The following is a 14954-nucleotide window of genomic DNA, read 5'->3' on the forward strand; positions in this document are numbered from 1 at the left end:
CCTCACCAAGATCCCTCTGACCTTCACAGCTGTCTCACTGAAATCCACAGCTGGATGAACACCTCAGCGCTTAAACTGAATGGGTCCAAGACCGAGATTCTGCTGCTCGGACATAAAGGGCCCTCCTTGCCGCCTAACATCTGGCCCGACTGTCTAGGCAACCCCCCCGCACCCAAGGAGGAGGTTAAGAGCTTCGGCATATGGATCGAAAAGGACCTTAGCTTTAGAACTCAGGCCAAAAAGACGGCAGGAATATGCTTCGGACTTCTCAGGGCCTGCAGGAAGTTCTTCCCCCTGCTTCCTGCCACCTCCAAGAAACTATTGATCCAGGGCCTCATCTTGGCGAGGCTAGATTACTGCAATGCAATCTACCTGGGTGCCCCTGAAGCTACATTCAATACCCTGCAGAGAATTCAAAACGCCGCGGCCCGCCTAATCACTGACACCCCTGCCAGATCCTCTGTAAAGCCAGCCTTGAAGCTTCTTCATTGGCTCCCAGTCAGAGAAAGGGTGGCTTTCAAGGCCCTCTGTCTGGCCCATAAGACTCTCCATAACAAAGGTCCACCCATCCTCAATGAATTCATCACTCCCTATAAAGCGACTAGAGCTCTTCGTTCAAACGGAGAGAACTTCATCACTGTCCCCAGAGTTAAAAAAGCTCGGTCCGGAGGACGCCGCTTCTCGGTACATACGGCCAAACATTGGAACAGTCTCCCTCGGAGACTAAGAACTGAACCTAATCTCCTTCAGTTCAGGAAGGCACTGAAGACTCTTCTTTTCCCCTAACCTCAACCCCTTCCGTTGCTGACCCCTCCTGAATTTAGGTTCAAGCGCTGGGATGCTCAAGGGTTACTACGCGCTCTACAAAAACCTTAAAATAAAAATAAATAAGTGTCTGAGGGCCAGTAGTTAAAATCACCAAGGATAATAATCCGGGCATGATTAATGACTAGCTGGGAGACTAATTCACCAAAGAGCTGGGGGAACAAGGGCATATGACCGGGTGGTCGGTAGAAGAGGGCACAGACAAAGGAGAACTTAAGGGAGACAAATTTCAGAATAAGACTGTCGACACGGGGACGACTATCAATTTCTAGGGTGATAAACTTATGTTTTTGACAGATAATAGCTGCTACTCCACCCCCTGGTTTACCCTGCACCCTATTAGTTTGGAATATATAATAACCAGCGGGTATTGCTGCGAGGATGTCAGGGGTAGAATCACCCGTAAGCCAGGTTTCCGATAGAAGTAGAATATCAATGTTGTCAGCATCAAGTAATTGAAAGATCTCAAGCTGATGCTTCACCATCGAGCCCATGTTTAAATCGGTGATAGCAAGGGGACCTGCAACCGGGGGGTTGGGGTTAGAGGACATCTGGGAAGCCTCGTGAGGGAAAAAGGAAACATATTGGGTGTAATAATCAGGGGGGGTAGTTCTAGGAACCAGGATACCTGATTTTGTTGCAGCCGTCCTGGCACTAGCACTGATAGGCCAGTGATGCTGTAAATTGTAGAGATCAGAAGAGGTATAGGTGATCAGTTGGACATTATAACTGGCCCTTGGTCCCGGCTTTTGTCGCGCCTTCGGCGTGCCCGCTACGCTCGTCCGCTGCGCCTCCGTCTAGTTTCCATTTAAGTAGTCCCAATATTGAAGACAACTAGGCCGCTAACCTCGCCGGAAGTGAGGGAGCAGGCGGAAGTTGTGGTGCTCACTGGGAGACCCTCCGATAAATCGGCATGTTGCCGCGTCGGAACGGGGTCAGGAGCAGTGAAAAAGGTAGTTTGCCAGGTAAGTTTTAAAATAACACACAGTCAAAATGGCAAGTTACAATTAGGCAATATTGTTTCAACCAATGAACAACAAAGCGCTATGCACACATCTTACGGCCAAAATCGCCGGTCGGTAAACGCGGCATGTCTATTGGGCCTTTATTTTCACTCTGTGTTGGACACGTTTCCACAAGTGCTGCCTTAGTGTCCGGAGGAGGCCCAGACTGTTCTCTCACAGGCTGTTGCTGCAGGTAGGGATGCAGCAAAGTTTACCATCCGCTGTGGGCTGGATACCGCTGACTCTCTAGGCAGAACGATTTCCACATCGGTAGCCCTTCGACGCTACGCCTGTATGAGATCAACTGGCTTTTCTGGGGATCTACAGAGCATCCTCATGTACATGCCTTTTTTATGGCTATCACCTTTTTGGTGACAAAGCGGACAACATTCTAGAGCGTTTCAAGGACTCACAGATTACGGCCTAGTACTTGGGCCTCTCTAACCCGCCCTGCGCAGTCTGCTTTTTGCCCCTTACGTGGCTACGGAAGGGGTGCCCCACTACATGCCGCCTAGAGCCACAGACCGACGCAAGCTGCACAAACTTTGCGTGGCCGGGGACCTGGGAACCACTGCCGTGGTTCTTGTGGCCAGCAGGCAGGTCAGTCCACCAACTCCCCCCTCTGCTTCAGCCTCCAAACCTTCTTAGTCTGACTTTTCAGGCCAATCAATCGCCAGTGGGCAGCAGAATCCACCATCACCTCCCCCACTGGCGTACCATCACGTCAGACAGGTGGGTTTTGCAGATGGTCCGAATGGGCTATTCCCTCCTCTTCGAGGCTACCCGGCCAGCCGTGCCATCTCACTACCATCGCATGTCGGTGGATCACCTGGGCCTTCTCCAGCAGGAAGTTACAGTTCTCTTGGCCAAGGGAGCCATCAAGCTCGTTCTTGCCCTAGAAGTAGGTCATGGTTGATATTTCCACTACTTCCTGGTATCCTCGGGTGTTCACAAAAGTGACGGAGGTGGTTGAAGCTCATCTGCACAGATCAGGGGTTCCAGCCTTCTCCTATCTCGACGACTGGTTGTTGAAAGCGGGATCACTCCAGACAGTCATCTCCCACCTCCAGAATACGGCCGACCTCTTGCATTCGCTGGGGTTCTCCATCAACATGCCAATGTCACACCTGATTCCCTCTCAGAAGCTCCTCTTTATCAGAGCAGTTCTGCACATGACGTAGTTTCGGGTCCATGCTCCTGAGCAGCGAGTCTGGGATATTCCGGCTATGATTCTGACTTTTCAGCCCTTATCCCGGGTTTCGGTCAGGATGACACTCCGGCTACTGGGCCTAATGACCTCCTGAATCTTGTTGGTGGATCATGCCAGGTGGCATATGCAGACTTTGCAGTGGGACCTGAAGTGCTAGTGGGGGCAACATCTGGGGAATCTGTCCGATTGCGTCCAGATCTCGGAGTGCACTGCACACCAACTGCAGTGGTGGCTTGCGAACCAGCATTGGGTCAACTGCAGATCCCTCTCCCTTTCTCAACCAGAGTTCACAGTGGTGACGGGTGCATCACTGCTAGATTGAAGGCGGCCACATGTGGGGAGGCGGAGATCAGAGGCCTCTGGTCTCCGGCGGAGTCCGGCCTCCACATCAACCTTCTGGAGCTTGGGGCGATCCATCTTGCACTCAAAGCATTCCTTCCCCTTGTCTGGGGAAGAGTAGTGCAAGTGTTCACGGACAACACCACCGCCATGTGGTACTGCAACAAACAAGGCGGGTGGGGTCGTGGACCCCATGTCAAGTCGCCCTCAGCCTCTGGACATGGCTGGAACATCAGGGCATCTCCCTGGTTGTTCAACACCTGGCAGGTTCACGGAAGTTGTAGTCTGTTGTACGCCTTTCCACCTATACCACATCTGCCCAGAGTGCTGAAGAAGATCAAGTGCGACCGGGCCCAAGTCATCCTTGTGGTTCCTGATTGGGCATGAAGAGTCTGGTATCCCGAGTTACTGCATCTAGCCATCGATCCTCCGATCCGTATGCCTCTTCAGGAGAATCTTCTGTCGCAGCAGCAGTGGACGGTCCTCCACCCGAATCTGTCCAGCCTCCACCTCCTTCTGTGGAGATTGAGCGGCAGCAGTTGACATCTTTCGACTTGCCTCCTGAAGTCTGTGATGTAATCTTGGCAGCCAGGTGTCGCTCCACTAAGATGGTGTACACCTGCCCATGTAACAAATGTGTGGCATGGTGCGCAGCAAAGGCTGTGGATCGCCTTTCTGCCCCTCTTTCTGAGGTTCTCTTGTTCCTCCTTTCTTTGGTCTAGCAGGGCTCTGCTTTGGGCACTATCAAGGGGTATCTCACGGCCATTTCTGCCTTTCTTAGGCTTCCTGATCAGCCTTCTCTCTTCAAGTCCCCGGTTGTAAATAGATTCCTAAACAGCATTACTCATCTCTTTCCTGCTATTCCCTAGGCAGCTACGTGGGCATTATTGCACATGTGTACTAAGCACTACTGCCTGGAAGGCCAAGTCCGGAGAGACAGCTTCTTTGGCCTTCTGTTCTCCAGGACTTTCTGGTGTGAATTTAGTTTGCAGACCCACCTACAGAGTTGGTATTGCTGCGGTGTCTATTCTAAGGTAAGGAATCTATAACTAACTGTTTCTTTCAGATAAACAAGTTACTTACCTTCGGTAACAATATATCTGTAAGAAACATAGGTTAGTTATAGATTCCTTACAGCCACACATCCTTTCAGGGCCCTAGTTTTGTGCACCAGTGGTCAGTGTCTTGCATTGCTCTGCGTTTCTGGGGCAGGAAGTTGTGTACAGAACTGACGCCAGTGCTCGAGGGCTGCATCTAAGTAGCTACCGCGACGTCAATCCGGCGACCATGATGCCAACAATGGACATGGAGCTGACCATCGTCATCTCCCGATGCGCAGAGGTACTTCTGACGAAAATCTTTTCTGATCCAGTCTGACGCCTGGGGGTAATTCTAAGGTAAGGAATCTATAACTAACCTGTGTTTCTTACAGATATATTGTTACCGAAGGTAAGTAACTTGTTCATATTGCATACAGAAGCAAGGGGCACCTTCCAGCCCCGCTCCTGCTGTCTGCTCTGGCAAAACTGATATGGCAATGGGTAGTCCTCCACAAAAGATATTTCCTAGCACAATACTTTCCAGGGTTCAACAATTACTTTATGGACCTGCTAAGTAGGATGCATCAAAATGCCCATGTGTGGGAACTCCACTCAGAAGTCCTGCAAAATTGCTTCCAGATTTGGGGAAGGCAAGCCATTGACCTTTTCGCCGCTCAAAGTAAATTCAAACTACCCAAACTTCTCCTCACACCCACAGCCCATGGGCAATGCAGTGTGTTTGAACTAGTCAGGGCTAATTACTTGCTCTTTTCCACCTCTCCCATGCATTTCATACATGGTGAGAAGAATTAGATAGGTCTCCATTACCCTGATCTACATATGTGGAGCTACAGATGCAAAATGAAGACATATTGAAGTGTATGATAGTTCTGCTTTTTGAAGATGTGAAAGGTAGGGCATTTTATCTTGCATTTTAAAATAGATGGGGCCTAGTTGCTTAGAGATGCCGTAGTAAACCATTTCCACACTGCTGCGTAGCATACACACATGGCAGGTCTACATGAGTCTTGCAAAGTCTCCTACATTCCACAGGTTCCAGATCGCTACATTGAGCTGTTTTGAGTCTGGATGCTTCATTATGCCACACTGTTGTATGGGGTGGTCAGGCGTGATGGGATACGTCTTGTTGGGACTAATGGACAATTCCAGAGGCATTGAGAACCAGGACTGTCTGACCAGCTGTGTTGTCAATAAAAACAGAGAATGCACATTTATATTTAAGATTTCCATAGTCAAGCTGTTCACGAGAGTCTTAACCCCTTGCATGCTGATGACGGCCGGGAGCCGTCATGGCACACAGTGCTCGTGTGCTGATGACGGCTCCCGGCTGTCATGGCCGCACCCGTGATCGGAATGTGCCGCACAGGCGCAGAATCGCTGCAGCATGCAAGGGATTAAAAGTGTGGTATCCCTAAGGCCCCCCTAGCACCTGCCAGGATTCTCAGTGTTATTCTGAGCAGGCTCACGAGACCGCTGTTCGAGCCTATTTATTCATACCAATTACAGTTCCTCACATGGAATGTAGCTTTACTTGTAGGTATAACTTTGTTCAGGCGCATAAGTGAGCTACAAACACCCCACTATTCAAGAACCATTCATGCAAGTCCACAAGGGCAGAATAGTCCTCAGAACCAACTCCGAATTTCGGACTTCCTATTTGAATCAGACTGTTGAGCTGTTCGTTTTTTTTCTGCAACCGGATTCTTTTGTGGCGAGAGTGTTACATTAGTTAGATGTTAATGTTAAATTGCACTCATGTACTATATTGACAAGACTAAGCCTTTCAGTAAGACTAACAAACTTTTTGTTCCTTTTGTTACACCATACAATGGTCACCCTATTTAAGTAAAGCAGGCATTGCCAGATAGATTGTAAAAAGTCTCCAAGCTTGTTATGCCGTGGCTAAACTTGTACTCCCACCCCACCTAGGGCACAGAGCAACATGGTCAACATCACACACGTTCACAGAGCATTACTCTATTGACATATTGGCTCGGCAACAAGCAATGGTTGTCCAAAGTGTACTACAGACTTCGGGCCTGATTTATAAGTCGGCAGAGGGAATCCTTTGTCACATACGTGACGGATATCCGAATTGCTGTATTATGTTCCCCATAGGGTAGAATGTGATTGTAATTCGGCAGATGGAATATCTGTCACGTTTGTGATGGAGTGTTCCCCTCCGCCACCTTCTAAATCAAGCCCTTTGCTTCAAACATATACCCCATCTGCCCCCCTAGCCAGCTCTGAAAGGAAACTCTTTTTCGGTTGATACAAAGCATGTATATCTATAGCCACGCATGCTACAATTAGAAAATGCGACTTACCCTATAAGTATCTGTTTGTGGTCTGTAGTGTTGGCGATTCACATGCACACATACATATATACATACAGCCTCCCTTCAGTGACTGCTCATTTTCCATAATGAATATCGATCAATTGACTGATTACAATGCACCGCGTGCATACACTGGTGGGCTGCCAGTCGATTTCTGGTGAGTCACAAAAGATGCCTTTACACTTTGTAATCATCTCGAAACATTGGCTGTGCTTTAAAGAAAGAGATCAAATGTCAGGTTACTTCTTCTGACAAATTGTTGCTTTTTCTTTTAACATGAAGATTGGTGTTTACTATTCGTTCTGTAATTGCAAAGCAAAAGGAGTTTTTAAAGTGAACTATGTGACAGTCTTGCTGGGGTACTGGGTGTGTGAAAAGAAAGGCTCTAAAGTGCCTTTTGTTTTGTAACACATACCAAAATATAAATACCTGTAAATAAACTGTACACATATTTCAGAATACATCAATTAAGAAAGCAAAAATAAGGTGCATTTTTTGTAATTCGAAGTGTGATGGAAACAGATTTTAAAAAGATCAAAACAAATCAAGACACTTTTCTTTCTACTTGGTGATGCACAAATGATAAATATTCACTGAAACCCGATTACCACACATTATCATGTGTGTGCTAATATGGTTTTATCAGTAAAATGGAAAATAAGCTGTCTGTAAATGACAGTGCCCAACCGCAAGATGGTTTAGTAATACATTTACAACAGTGTGCTCCAAAATGCACCACTAGCTACATAATACACTCTTAACATTATCCTGCTGAATACTTAGTGTGAAGCTATGATTTTTCAAATTTTCTATGAATTTGGTGATGTAACACTGATGTCAGCACCACTCCTCTGAAAATAGTTCCAGCACCACTGGTGCAAAGGTGCTTAACTATGTCTCTAAGTCCAGTTTTAAAACAAACCATTGCACGTATTCCCAAGCAAGACTCCGGGTAAACCTTCCAGTATTTTTTGTTGATGATTTTTTTAACTTCTCAAAGCCATTTCAAAAGAGAATGTGTGCACTATACGTGATCATACACAATCATCCCACTTGTGTATGACTTTCATACATAAACCTCGAAATATGGATGTGGCTAATGGTCAGAGGTGCAGACTTTGGATCTGGGGAACCAGGTTCAGATCCAGGTTTTGACTGTGGTCAAATTACTTAATCTCCATGCGTAATATAAAATACATTTGACATTATGTAATGTAATTTAGTGCTCACTTAAAGGTCCACAGTCCAAAATCAAAATGTACTACTGGGCCTCGTTTTAACACAAAAATGATTCGAAGGCTCCATACTCTGCTGCAGAAGCGGTTTTCAAATTTGCTAAAATCACTTGTATTAACACCATGATTTTTCAGAAGCCATGTGATTTTAGTGAACAGATGAAGAAGATTAGCACCCCACTCTGAAATGGGTTCCTACTTGAGTGCAGTTTACCATCTTCCACTTGACCACAGTGTGATAAAGGCATATTGAATGGCATATTGAATAGCCAAGGTTGTGATATTTACAAACAATTGCTCTTTAGGAGGAATACAAAATATTGTAAAGATTGTAAAGAGTTTGTTATTTTGGTAACTCACAGGTTATTGGATTCATATCTACTATGACATAAAAACTCATCTGTTAAAGCTAGATGATTTGCGAAAGATTCTAGTTCTAAAAGCTTGCCAAGGTTCTAAAAGTTCTGGGAAGCACTGCTGTACTCTCCAATATAATATTTCACCCGCTGTGTGAAAAACAGTCTAAAGGTGGAGTCTGTGCCTATGCACACTGTGGACTAAGGGAGGAGTCACAAAGCTGGTCATGGTTTTAAATTGCATGGAAAGCGCTGCTCTAATCTCACCTTTCACCCACCTTGTGAAAAAAGTATAAAGGTGGATTCTGTGCCCATGCATACTCTGGACTAAGAGAGGTGTCACACAGCATCTTGAAAATTGAAATGTTAAAAAAATATATTATAATGTGAGAGCCCAACAGTAGATGGTAGGGGTATACAAAACATGTGAATCCACACCACAACAGGCTACACACTGACTCATACAGGTTAAGTAACTATTTCCTTTCCACCTCCCCACATATTCTCTGTTTCTGAACCCCAACATGACATTTTTCTGTATCTCTTGTTTTTATGGGAATACTGCCAGTTCTGAACCAACTGGAGGAACTACTGAGTGACATGAAGGCTGATGTGACGCGCTTACCTGCTACTCTTTCCCGGATCCCGCCAATCGCTGCCCGTCTCCAGATGTCTGAGCGTAGCATCCTCAGTCGCCTTGCCAGCAAAGGAAATGAGATGCAGACAGCACCGGTAAATATATTTTAAGTTCAGATTTCTCTAGGGGCAGTTCCCCCTTGTCAGAGATATTCATGCTGAAAAGGAGAAAAACAGTTTAAAGGTTGTGTGAGAGTGCCACTCAGTAGTTTGTTCTCGAAATCCTGGTCCTGTGTATCAGATATAGAAAGTATGTTGCCTAGGTCTGCTGAACTGTAGGACAGGCGGTGATTGTTGGCTTTATTGGCGCACAGAAGTACAGAAGTGAAGGTATCCATACCAGAATGAGATGAACATTTAAGTACTTAAGACATTCATTTGAGGCAGTGGTCATTTGAAGGGGTTAAAGGAAAACCCTGCAGAGTAAATACTTTGTAATTCTTGTGGTGTGATACTTTCAATCACAGATGTTTAAGGTGTAGGCAAGATGTTTAACCGTGCATTTACTCTAATGATGATGGACATGGTATCTAAATATCCCTGTCACCTTGATCATGTACTGGCCACTCAAACTTAATCAGTGGTGGCAGTTATACTTGATTTGATTAATCACTTGTGCATTTACTGGAATCCTTTAGAGCTTCATGTCTGAATTAGGCTCTTCAGTAACCTTAAATTTTAAAGTCTTTCCGCAGATGAACAACTTACCTTTAATGATCCTGTTGCTCAGAACTGTGAAACGATACTAACGATACTTAGAAAATAGAGTAGAGAGCTAAAATAAAAAACACAGTTCTGTAAAGGGATTCCTACTCCATATTCATTTGTTGCAATGGCAGCCAAGAGCAAAAACAATGCTTTTGGCTGTACTGGTTCTCACTTATCGCAAGTGATCTCCTTTTGAACTACTACACAATTGTTCCCTCCGGCTGCTTACCATCAAGACAGCTTAACTGGTGGCAATAACATCTGCCCAGAGGGTGTGTGAGCTGAAAGCTTTGTCATCAAAGCCTCCCTATCTTATGGCATTCTAAGGCAATGTGGTGCTTTGCACACAGGCCCCTTTCTTACCAAAGGTGGTGGCCCCATTCCATTTAGGGCAGTTGGTCAGCTTACCTGCTTTTATGCTCCTCCATATCCCTCGAAAGAGGAAGACCAACTCCGCTGTCTGGACCTAAAAAGAGCGTTGTTGTTCTACCTTGACTGCTCAAAAGAGTTCCGGGGTGGACGTCTAACACTTTGTCGGATATGCATAAGCTAAAAAACGTCAGGCAATTCAGCAACTGACCATTTCTCATTGGGTCATTTTCTGTGTCAAGGTCTTTTAAAAAAAGCAGCCTTCTGACGGCTTATGAGCAATTTCACCAGAGGAAAAGCTGCGACCATGGCGTTAGGTCGTGTAGTTCCAGTCCTGGACATATGCCAAGCAGCAACATGGGCACCCTTGCACGTGCTTGCCAAACACTACTGCCTAGACAGTCAGGGCCACAGGGACAGGCATTTTGCCCGTTCGGTCCTCTAGGACTACCTAGTAAAGCAATTTGTCCACAGCCCACCGCTTGGGTATCAATTCAAAGGTTAGGAATTTGCAGATAGAAGTCTCTATCAGATGAACAAGTTACTTACTTTCAGTAAAGCATTATCTGGTAAAGACAATATCTAGCTACAGATTCCTTACAGACCAATCCACGCCTCCCACTTTACAGACATATTTCTAGGTCTAGGGATGTTACCCCTTCCAAGGCCCTAGTTTTGGACACAAACTAGTAAGTTTACTTCAGTACTGTGTGCTCATGGCGTGGACGTTGTCGTACGTTGGTGGCACCAATATAGGTGACAACAACATCACTTCCTGTGCCAATGATGTTGACAACGCCATGCAGACCCAAACAAAGCCATCTGATGGCATTTAGGGGTACTGCTCACGCAAATGTTTCTGTATCCAGTCTGACGCCTGGAAAATTCAAAGGTAAGGAATCTGCAGCTACTCAGAACTTTAGGGCTCTATCTCCAGGGGAGATATGTTACAAATCTCCCCTGGAGATAGAGCCCAATATATTCATATCAAATATAACAGAACCGGCCATTACTCACCGGTATGCGAAGGAGGCACTACAGGTCCAGAGCAGGCTCTGCCCAGAAAAGCTGTGAGTATGAGAAACAACCACCACTACTACCACTGGTAAGCGCTACCTTTTCTTCCTTACAGGTCTCCTAATTTGAGTGGCCAAAACCTTTCTTTCCCATAGGGTCAACCCCTTGCCACTTCTCTACTTTGAAGCCAAAACTGCTAAAACTAGCGTAAGAAACAACTCTTGCGCCTCTTCACACATATGCACAATGTATGTGAAACCCGTGTTTTACCCACTCCACTCCTGAACTAAAAGTGCGAATCTCACCTTAATTGTACCACCAGTACCATTACACTATAGCCGTCTATAGCCTACACCCCCTCCGCTATAGTGCCGGCAATCAGATGTGTATAATGCCATACATCTTAGTGACTCTCTTTTTCCTTGTATGTTTTGTCTTTGTCCATATGTGTTACATGTACAGGTGTTTTTGAGAAGGGAATCCCCCTCTCACACATAGATAAACACTTTAGGGCGTGTATACACATAGTCTGAATTACACACCCACTAATTTAATCACACTCACATTTTTAATATAGGTCCTGAAGAAAGCCAGCATATTCATAAGGCACTGGCTGAAACATGTCGACCCACCACTGGATGTGGGAGGTCGTAACTCGCCTCTAACATCCAACAGCCTTATTTTTAACCGCTGACGGAGGCCCAGGTATTAAAGTTTAATTTACCCTTGGGTACTGGGACCCCCGCCAAGCCGTTTTAAAATCACTTTCTTAACACTCTTCACTGCACATTCAGCGACATACCTGCTCCGCTGTAATCAGGCGTCGAAGCACACCCGGGACACGCTAGGTGTCACTAGGTGGGCCGGATGATGAAGCATGCCACCAACTAGGTTGGTGGGTGAGGGCTTCATGAGCACACTTACCAGGTGTTCCTACCCCCTGACGAAACATACTTGAGTCCTTTACTTTTGGTAATTTTGTAATACATGAGCTAGTCTCCTTTTGATTAACCATATATAGCATTTGTACCGACCCATTTACTGGACGAGGAATCAGAAGATGGTAGCCTGTTTAGGGTGGATCGTAGTCCTTCAGAATTGCAAGGAAAATTCCAGAACTATGATGACGATTAATAATATGAAGAAGAGAACTATGCACAGCAGTGTCCTGCATATATGCCACAAGGTCAACAGAATCAATCGGTACGAATGCCATTGGATTCAGTTACCAACCTCCAAAATATGCTGCAGAATTATTATTAGAAGTTCCCTGAACCAGCTACAGCCGCGCCTACTCCACTGTTACAACCACCAATAACATCTCCACAACAAACACCACCTTCTCATCCACAGACATTACATTTTCCAGGCACTCCTCTATCATCTGTACCATTGGCGGATCTGCCAGTAAACGACGCTGTAACTTCAGATGGTGATCAGGTAGAAGAAGGAGAAATCTGATGTCAGGCATCCACTGCTTTTGTGTGGGAATACTACCTAATACCAACACCATCTCCACCAGTTTCGCCAGCGGACAATGCAGGTAGCTTCCATTACATTATGGAGAGGGCAGCAAAACTTTTTCAGTTGCTGTTCACCATCAAACAGGCAGACTGTTTTCTTTACGATTTTAAAGAACCTATAAAAAAGTCAGTGAGAGCAATTCCCAATATAGATTTCCTTTGGCAAGAGGGAATACCCACCATGAAGAACCAAGCTATGGTGGCAGCAGTGATGCTCAGATTAAATACCAAATATAAGGCACAAGATAATGCACCAGCATGCCTTGTCGGATAGCCCAAACCAAAGTCTGTCATCAGTCAAGCAGCCCAGAGGCTCTCCAGGAATCCTTCCATCCCAATCACAACACCACCAGATAGGTATGGACGTCACCTTGACAGCATTGGCAAACATTTCTCTAGCATGGCAGTAAAAACTGTATGAGTAGTGAATTTCGTAGCAATGCTAGCAAGATTTGACAGATAAATGTGGTCCGATATGGCACAATATGTCGACCTGCTACCAGAGGATGTTAAGTCTGACACCAAGAAGATTCTCCTGAAGGGTGAACGAGCTTCCGGCTAGATAATTGACTGCGCCATAGATCTCTCCTCAACCGAATTATGGCAACTAGCAGTGGCTGCAGTTCTTTGGAGACAGAGCTGACTGAAAAGAACATCGTTCAGACCAGAGGACTAAACTAAAATCCTGGATATGCCTAATGACGGATAAGCGTTGTTTGTAAAACATATTGATAATGCTCTCCAAGCAATTAAGGCTTGTCCCAAGGAACATTACTAATTCAAAGACAGCCCTTTCGTGGGGCTAGGTGCAATAGTTATTTTCCTTACAGAGGAGGATTCCAAAATTTTAGGCAGCAATATCTGAAAGAAACACGTTAGTCAGATTCCTTACCTTAGAATAACCCCCAGGCATCAGACTGGATCTGTAAAATTTAGCGTAGCAGTACCCTTGCGTGTCGGTAGGCGTTTTCTGCGGCTCCACGTCCGTCGTCGGCGTCATTGGTGCTGGGATGACGTCGTCCCAGTACTTGGACGCCGCCCTCGCACGCTGACGTTAGATCTTCTTTTTTCTGCGCCAGCTAGTGCAGGTCCGGAGAAAGCAGTACCTTAGTCACTTTTTGACTAAACCTTTTTGATCTTTTTGATCTCTTCTCGAGTCTTCACGACTCTCGGTGCCGGTAGGGAATGCCCGGGTTTAAGCCCTGTACCGACTGCAACCGACTGATGTCGGTTACCGATCCCCACTGCTGGTGCCTGTATTGCCTTGGGGCCGACCACGACGACCGGCCGTGCCCCGACTGTCGGGCCTTGACGTCGAAGGCTAGACAGGAGCGGTCCCGCACGCACCTCGAGCTCCGGCAGTCGGCCCCGCACCGCTCAAGGTCCCGATCCAGAAGGGGGTTGAGGGACCGGTTGCGGGCCCACAGTCTTCAAAGCTCGACGAGTCAACACCATTCTTCGGGCTCCAAGTCCTCAAGTAAGAGGCAAAAGAAGTCGAAGAGGCGCCATCGCTCTTCTGACTCCCCCCGACTCTTGCGCGACGCGGCCGGGGGCTCGGGCGACACCGCCTCTGTGGCTCCGCCGGAGCTGCAGGCGCCGCGGCCAGCTCCATACCCGCCGGTCCCTGAGCTGAATGCGACGCCGGAGGTGATCGAGGCCTTCCTCATGGCCATGAAGTCCCTCCCTCCTCCGTCGGGTCCCGCAGTGCCTCCGGGCCCTGTGGCCCCGACTGGGAGTCCAGGCGGGCCGGGTGCTCCGGCCCCGGCGCCGTCAGGTGCTCCGGCCCCAGCGCTGTCAGCAACTTCGGGCCCAATGCCACTGGATCTGGTTCCGGATTCGGGTCGCCGCTGGTAGACCTCATGACCTTGCTGGCGCCGACCCCCAGGGTGTCGTACCCGGCACCGTCCTCGCACGGCGCCTTCCCTGATCCCTCTCTTGGTCCGGATCCAGCGTCTGACCGGCTTCGACCGACGCCACATTCGACGCCGGCTGAAGAGCATTTCTTCTTTGATCCGGCTCCATCCTTTGACCCTGAGTTTCAGGAGATGGATGACAAAGGGGATTGGGAGGGGTCTGAGGACCCTCTGACACGTGAGTGTCAGTCCTTCCAGGACTGGACAGAGGAGCTAGGGGAGGCCAGTGGTCTTGCTACCACCCCTGACACTGGCTTTGTCTCCCCTCCTACCGTGGCTACGGAGGAGGGGGCTGCTTTTAGTGTGGTGCTGATGCGGGCAGCCAAGCCCTTGGCGCTTATGCTCCCCGTCGCTACTGTGAGGTCTAACATCCTCACTGAGGTCCTTAAACCGCAGACTGGCGCGCCGGAGCCTTTACT

At 47.3% G+C, this 14954-nt stretch overlaps 1 protein-coding gene across 3 annotated transcripts in view; it reads left to right on the plus strand.

Moving 5' to 3' along the window:
- CHD3 (chromodomain helicase DNA binding protein 3) overlaps window positions 1-14954 on the plus strand; it is an 813321-nt gene that overhangs the window by 756956 nt on the left and 41411 nt on the right. For 2 of the 3 annotated variants that reach the window (XM_086946072.1, XM_086946074.1), the window contains one exon: window positions 8938-9101. In XM_086946072.1, coding sequence (XP_086802198.1) covers window positions 8938-9101 — 164 coding nt within the window. Of the gene's footprint in view, window positions 1-8924; window positions 9102-14954 lie in introns of all 3 variants that reach the window. The other variant, XM_086946073.1, reaches the window with a different exon arrangement.

The sequence above is a fragment of the Lissotriton vulgaris genome, chromosome 12 (assembly GCF_964263255.1).
Source record: "Lissotriton vulgaris chromosome 12, aLisVul1.2, whole genome shotgun sequence".
Lineage (NCBI taxonomy): Eukaryota > Metazoa > Chordata > Amphibia > Caudata > Salamandridae > Lissotriton > Lissotriton vulgaris.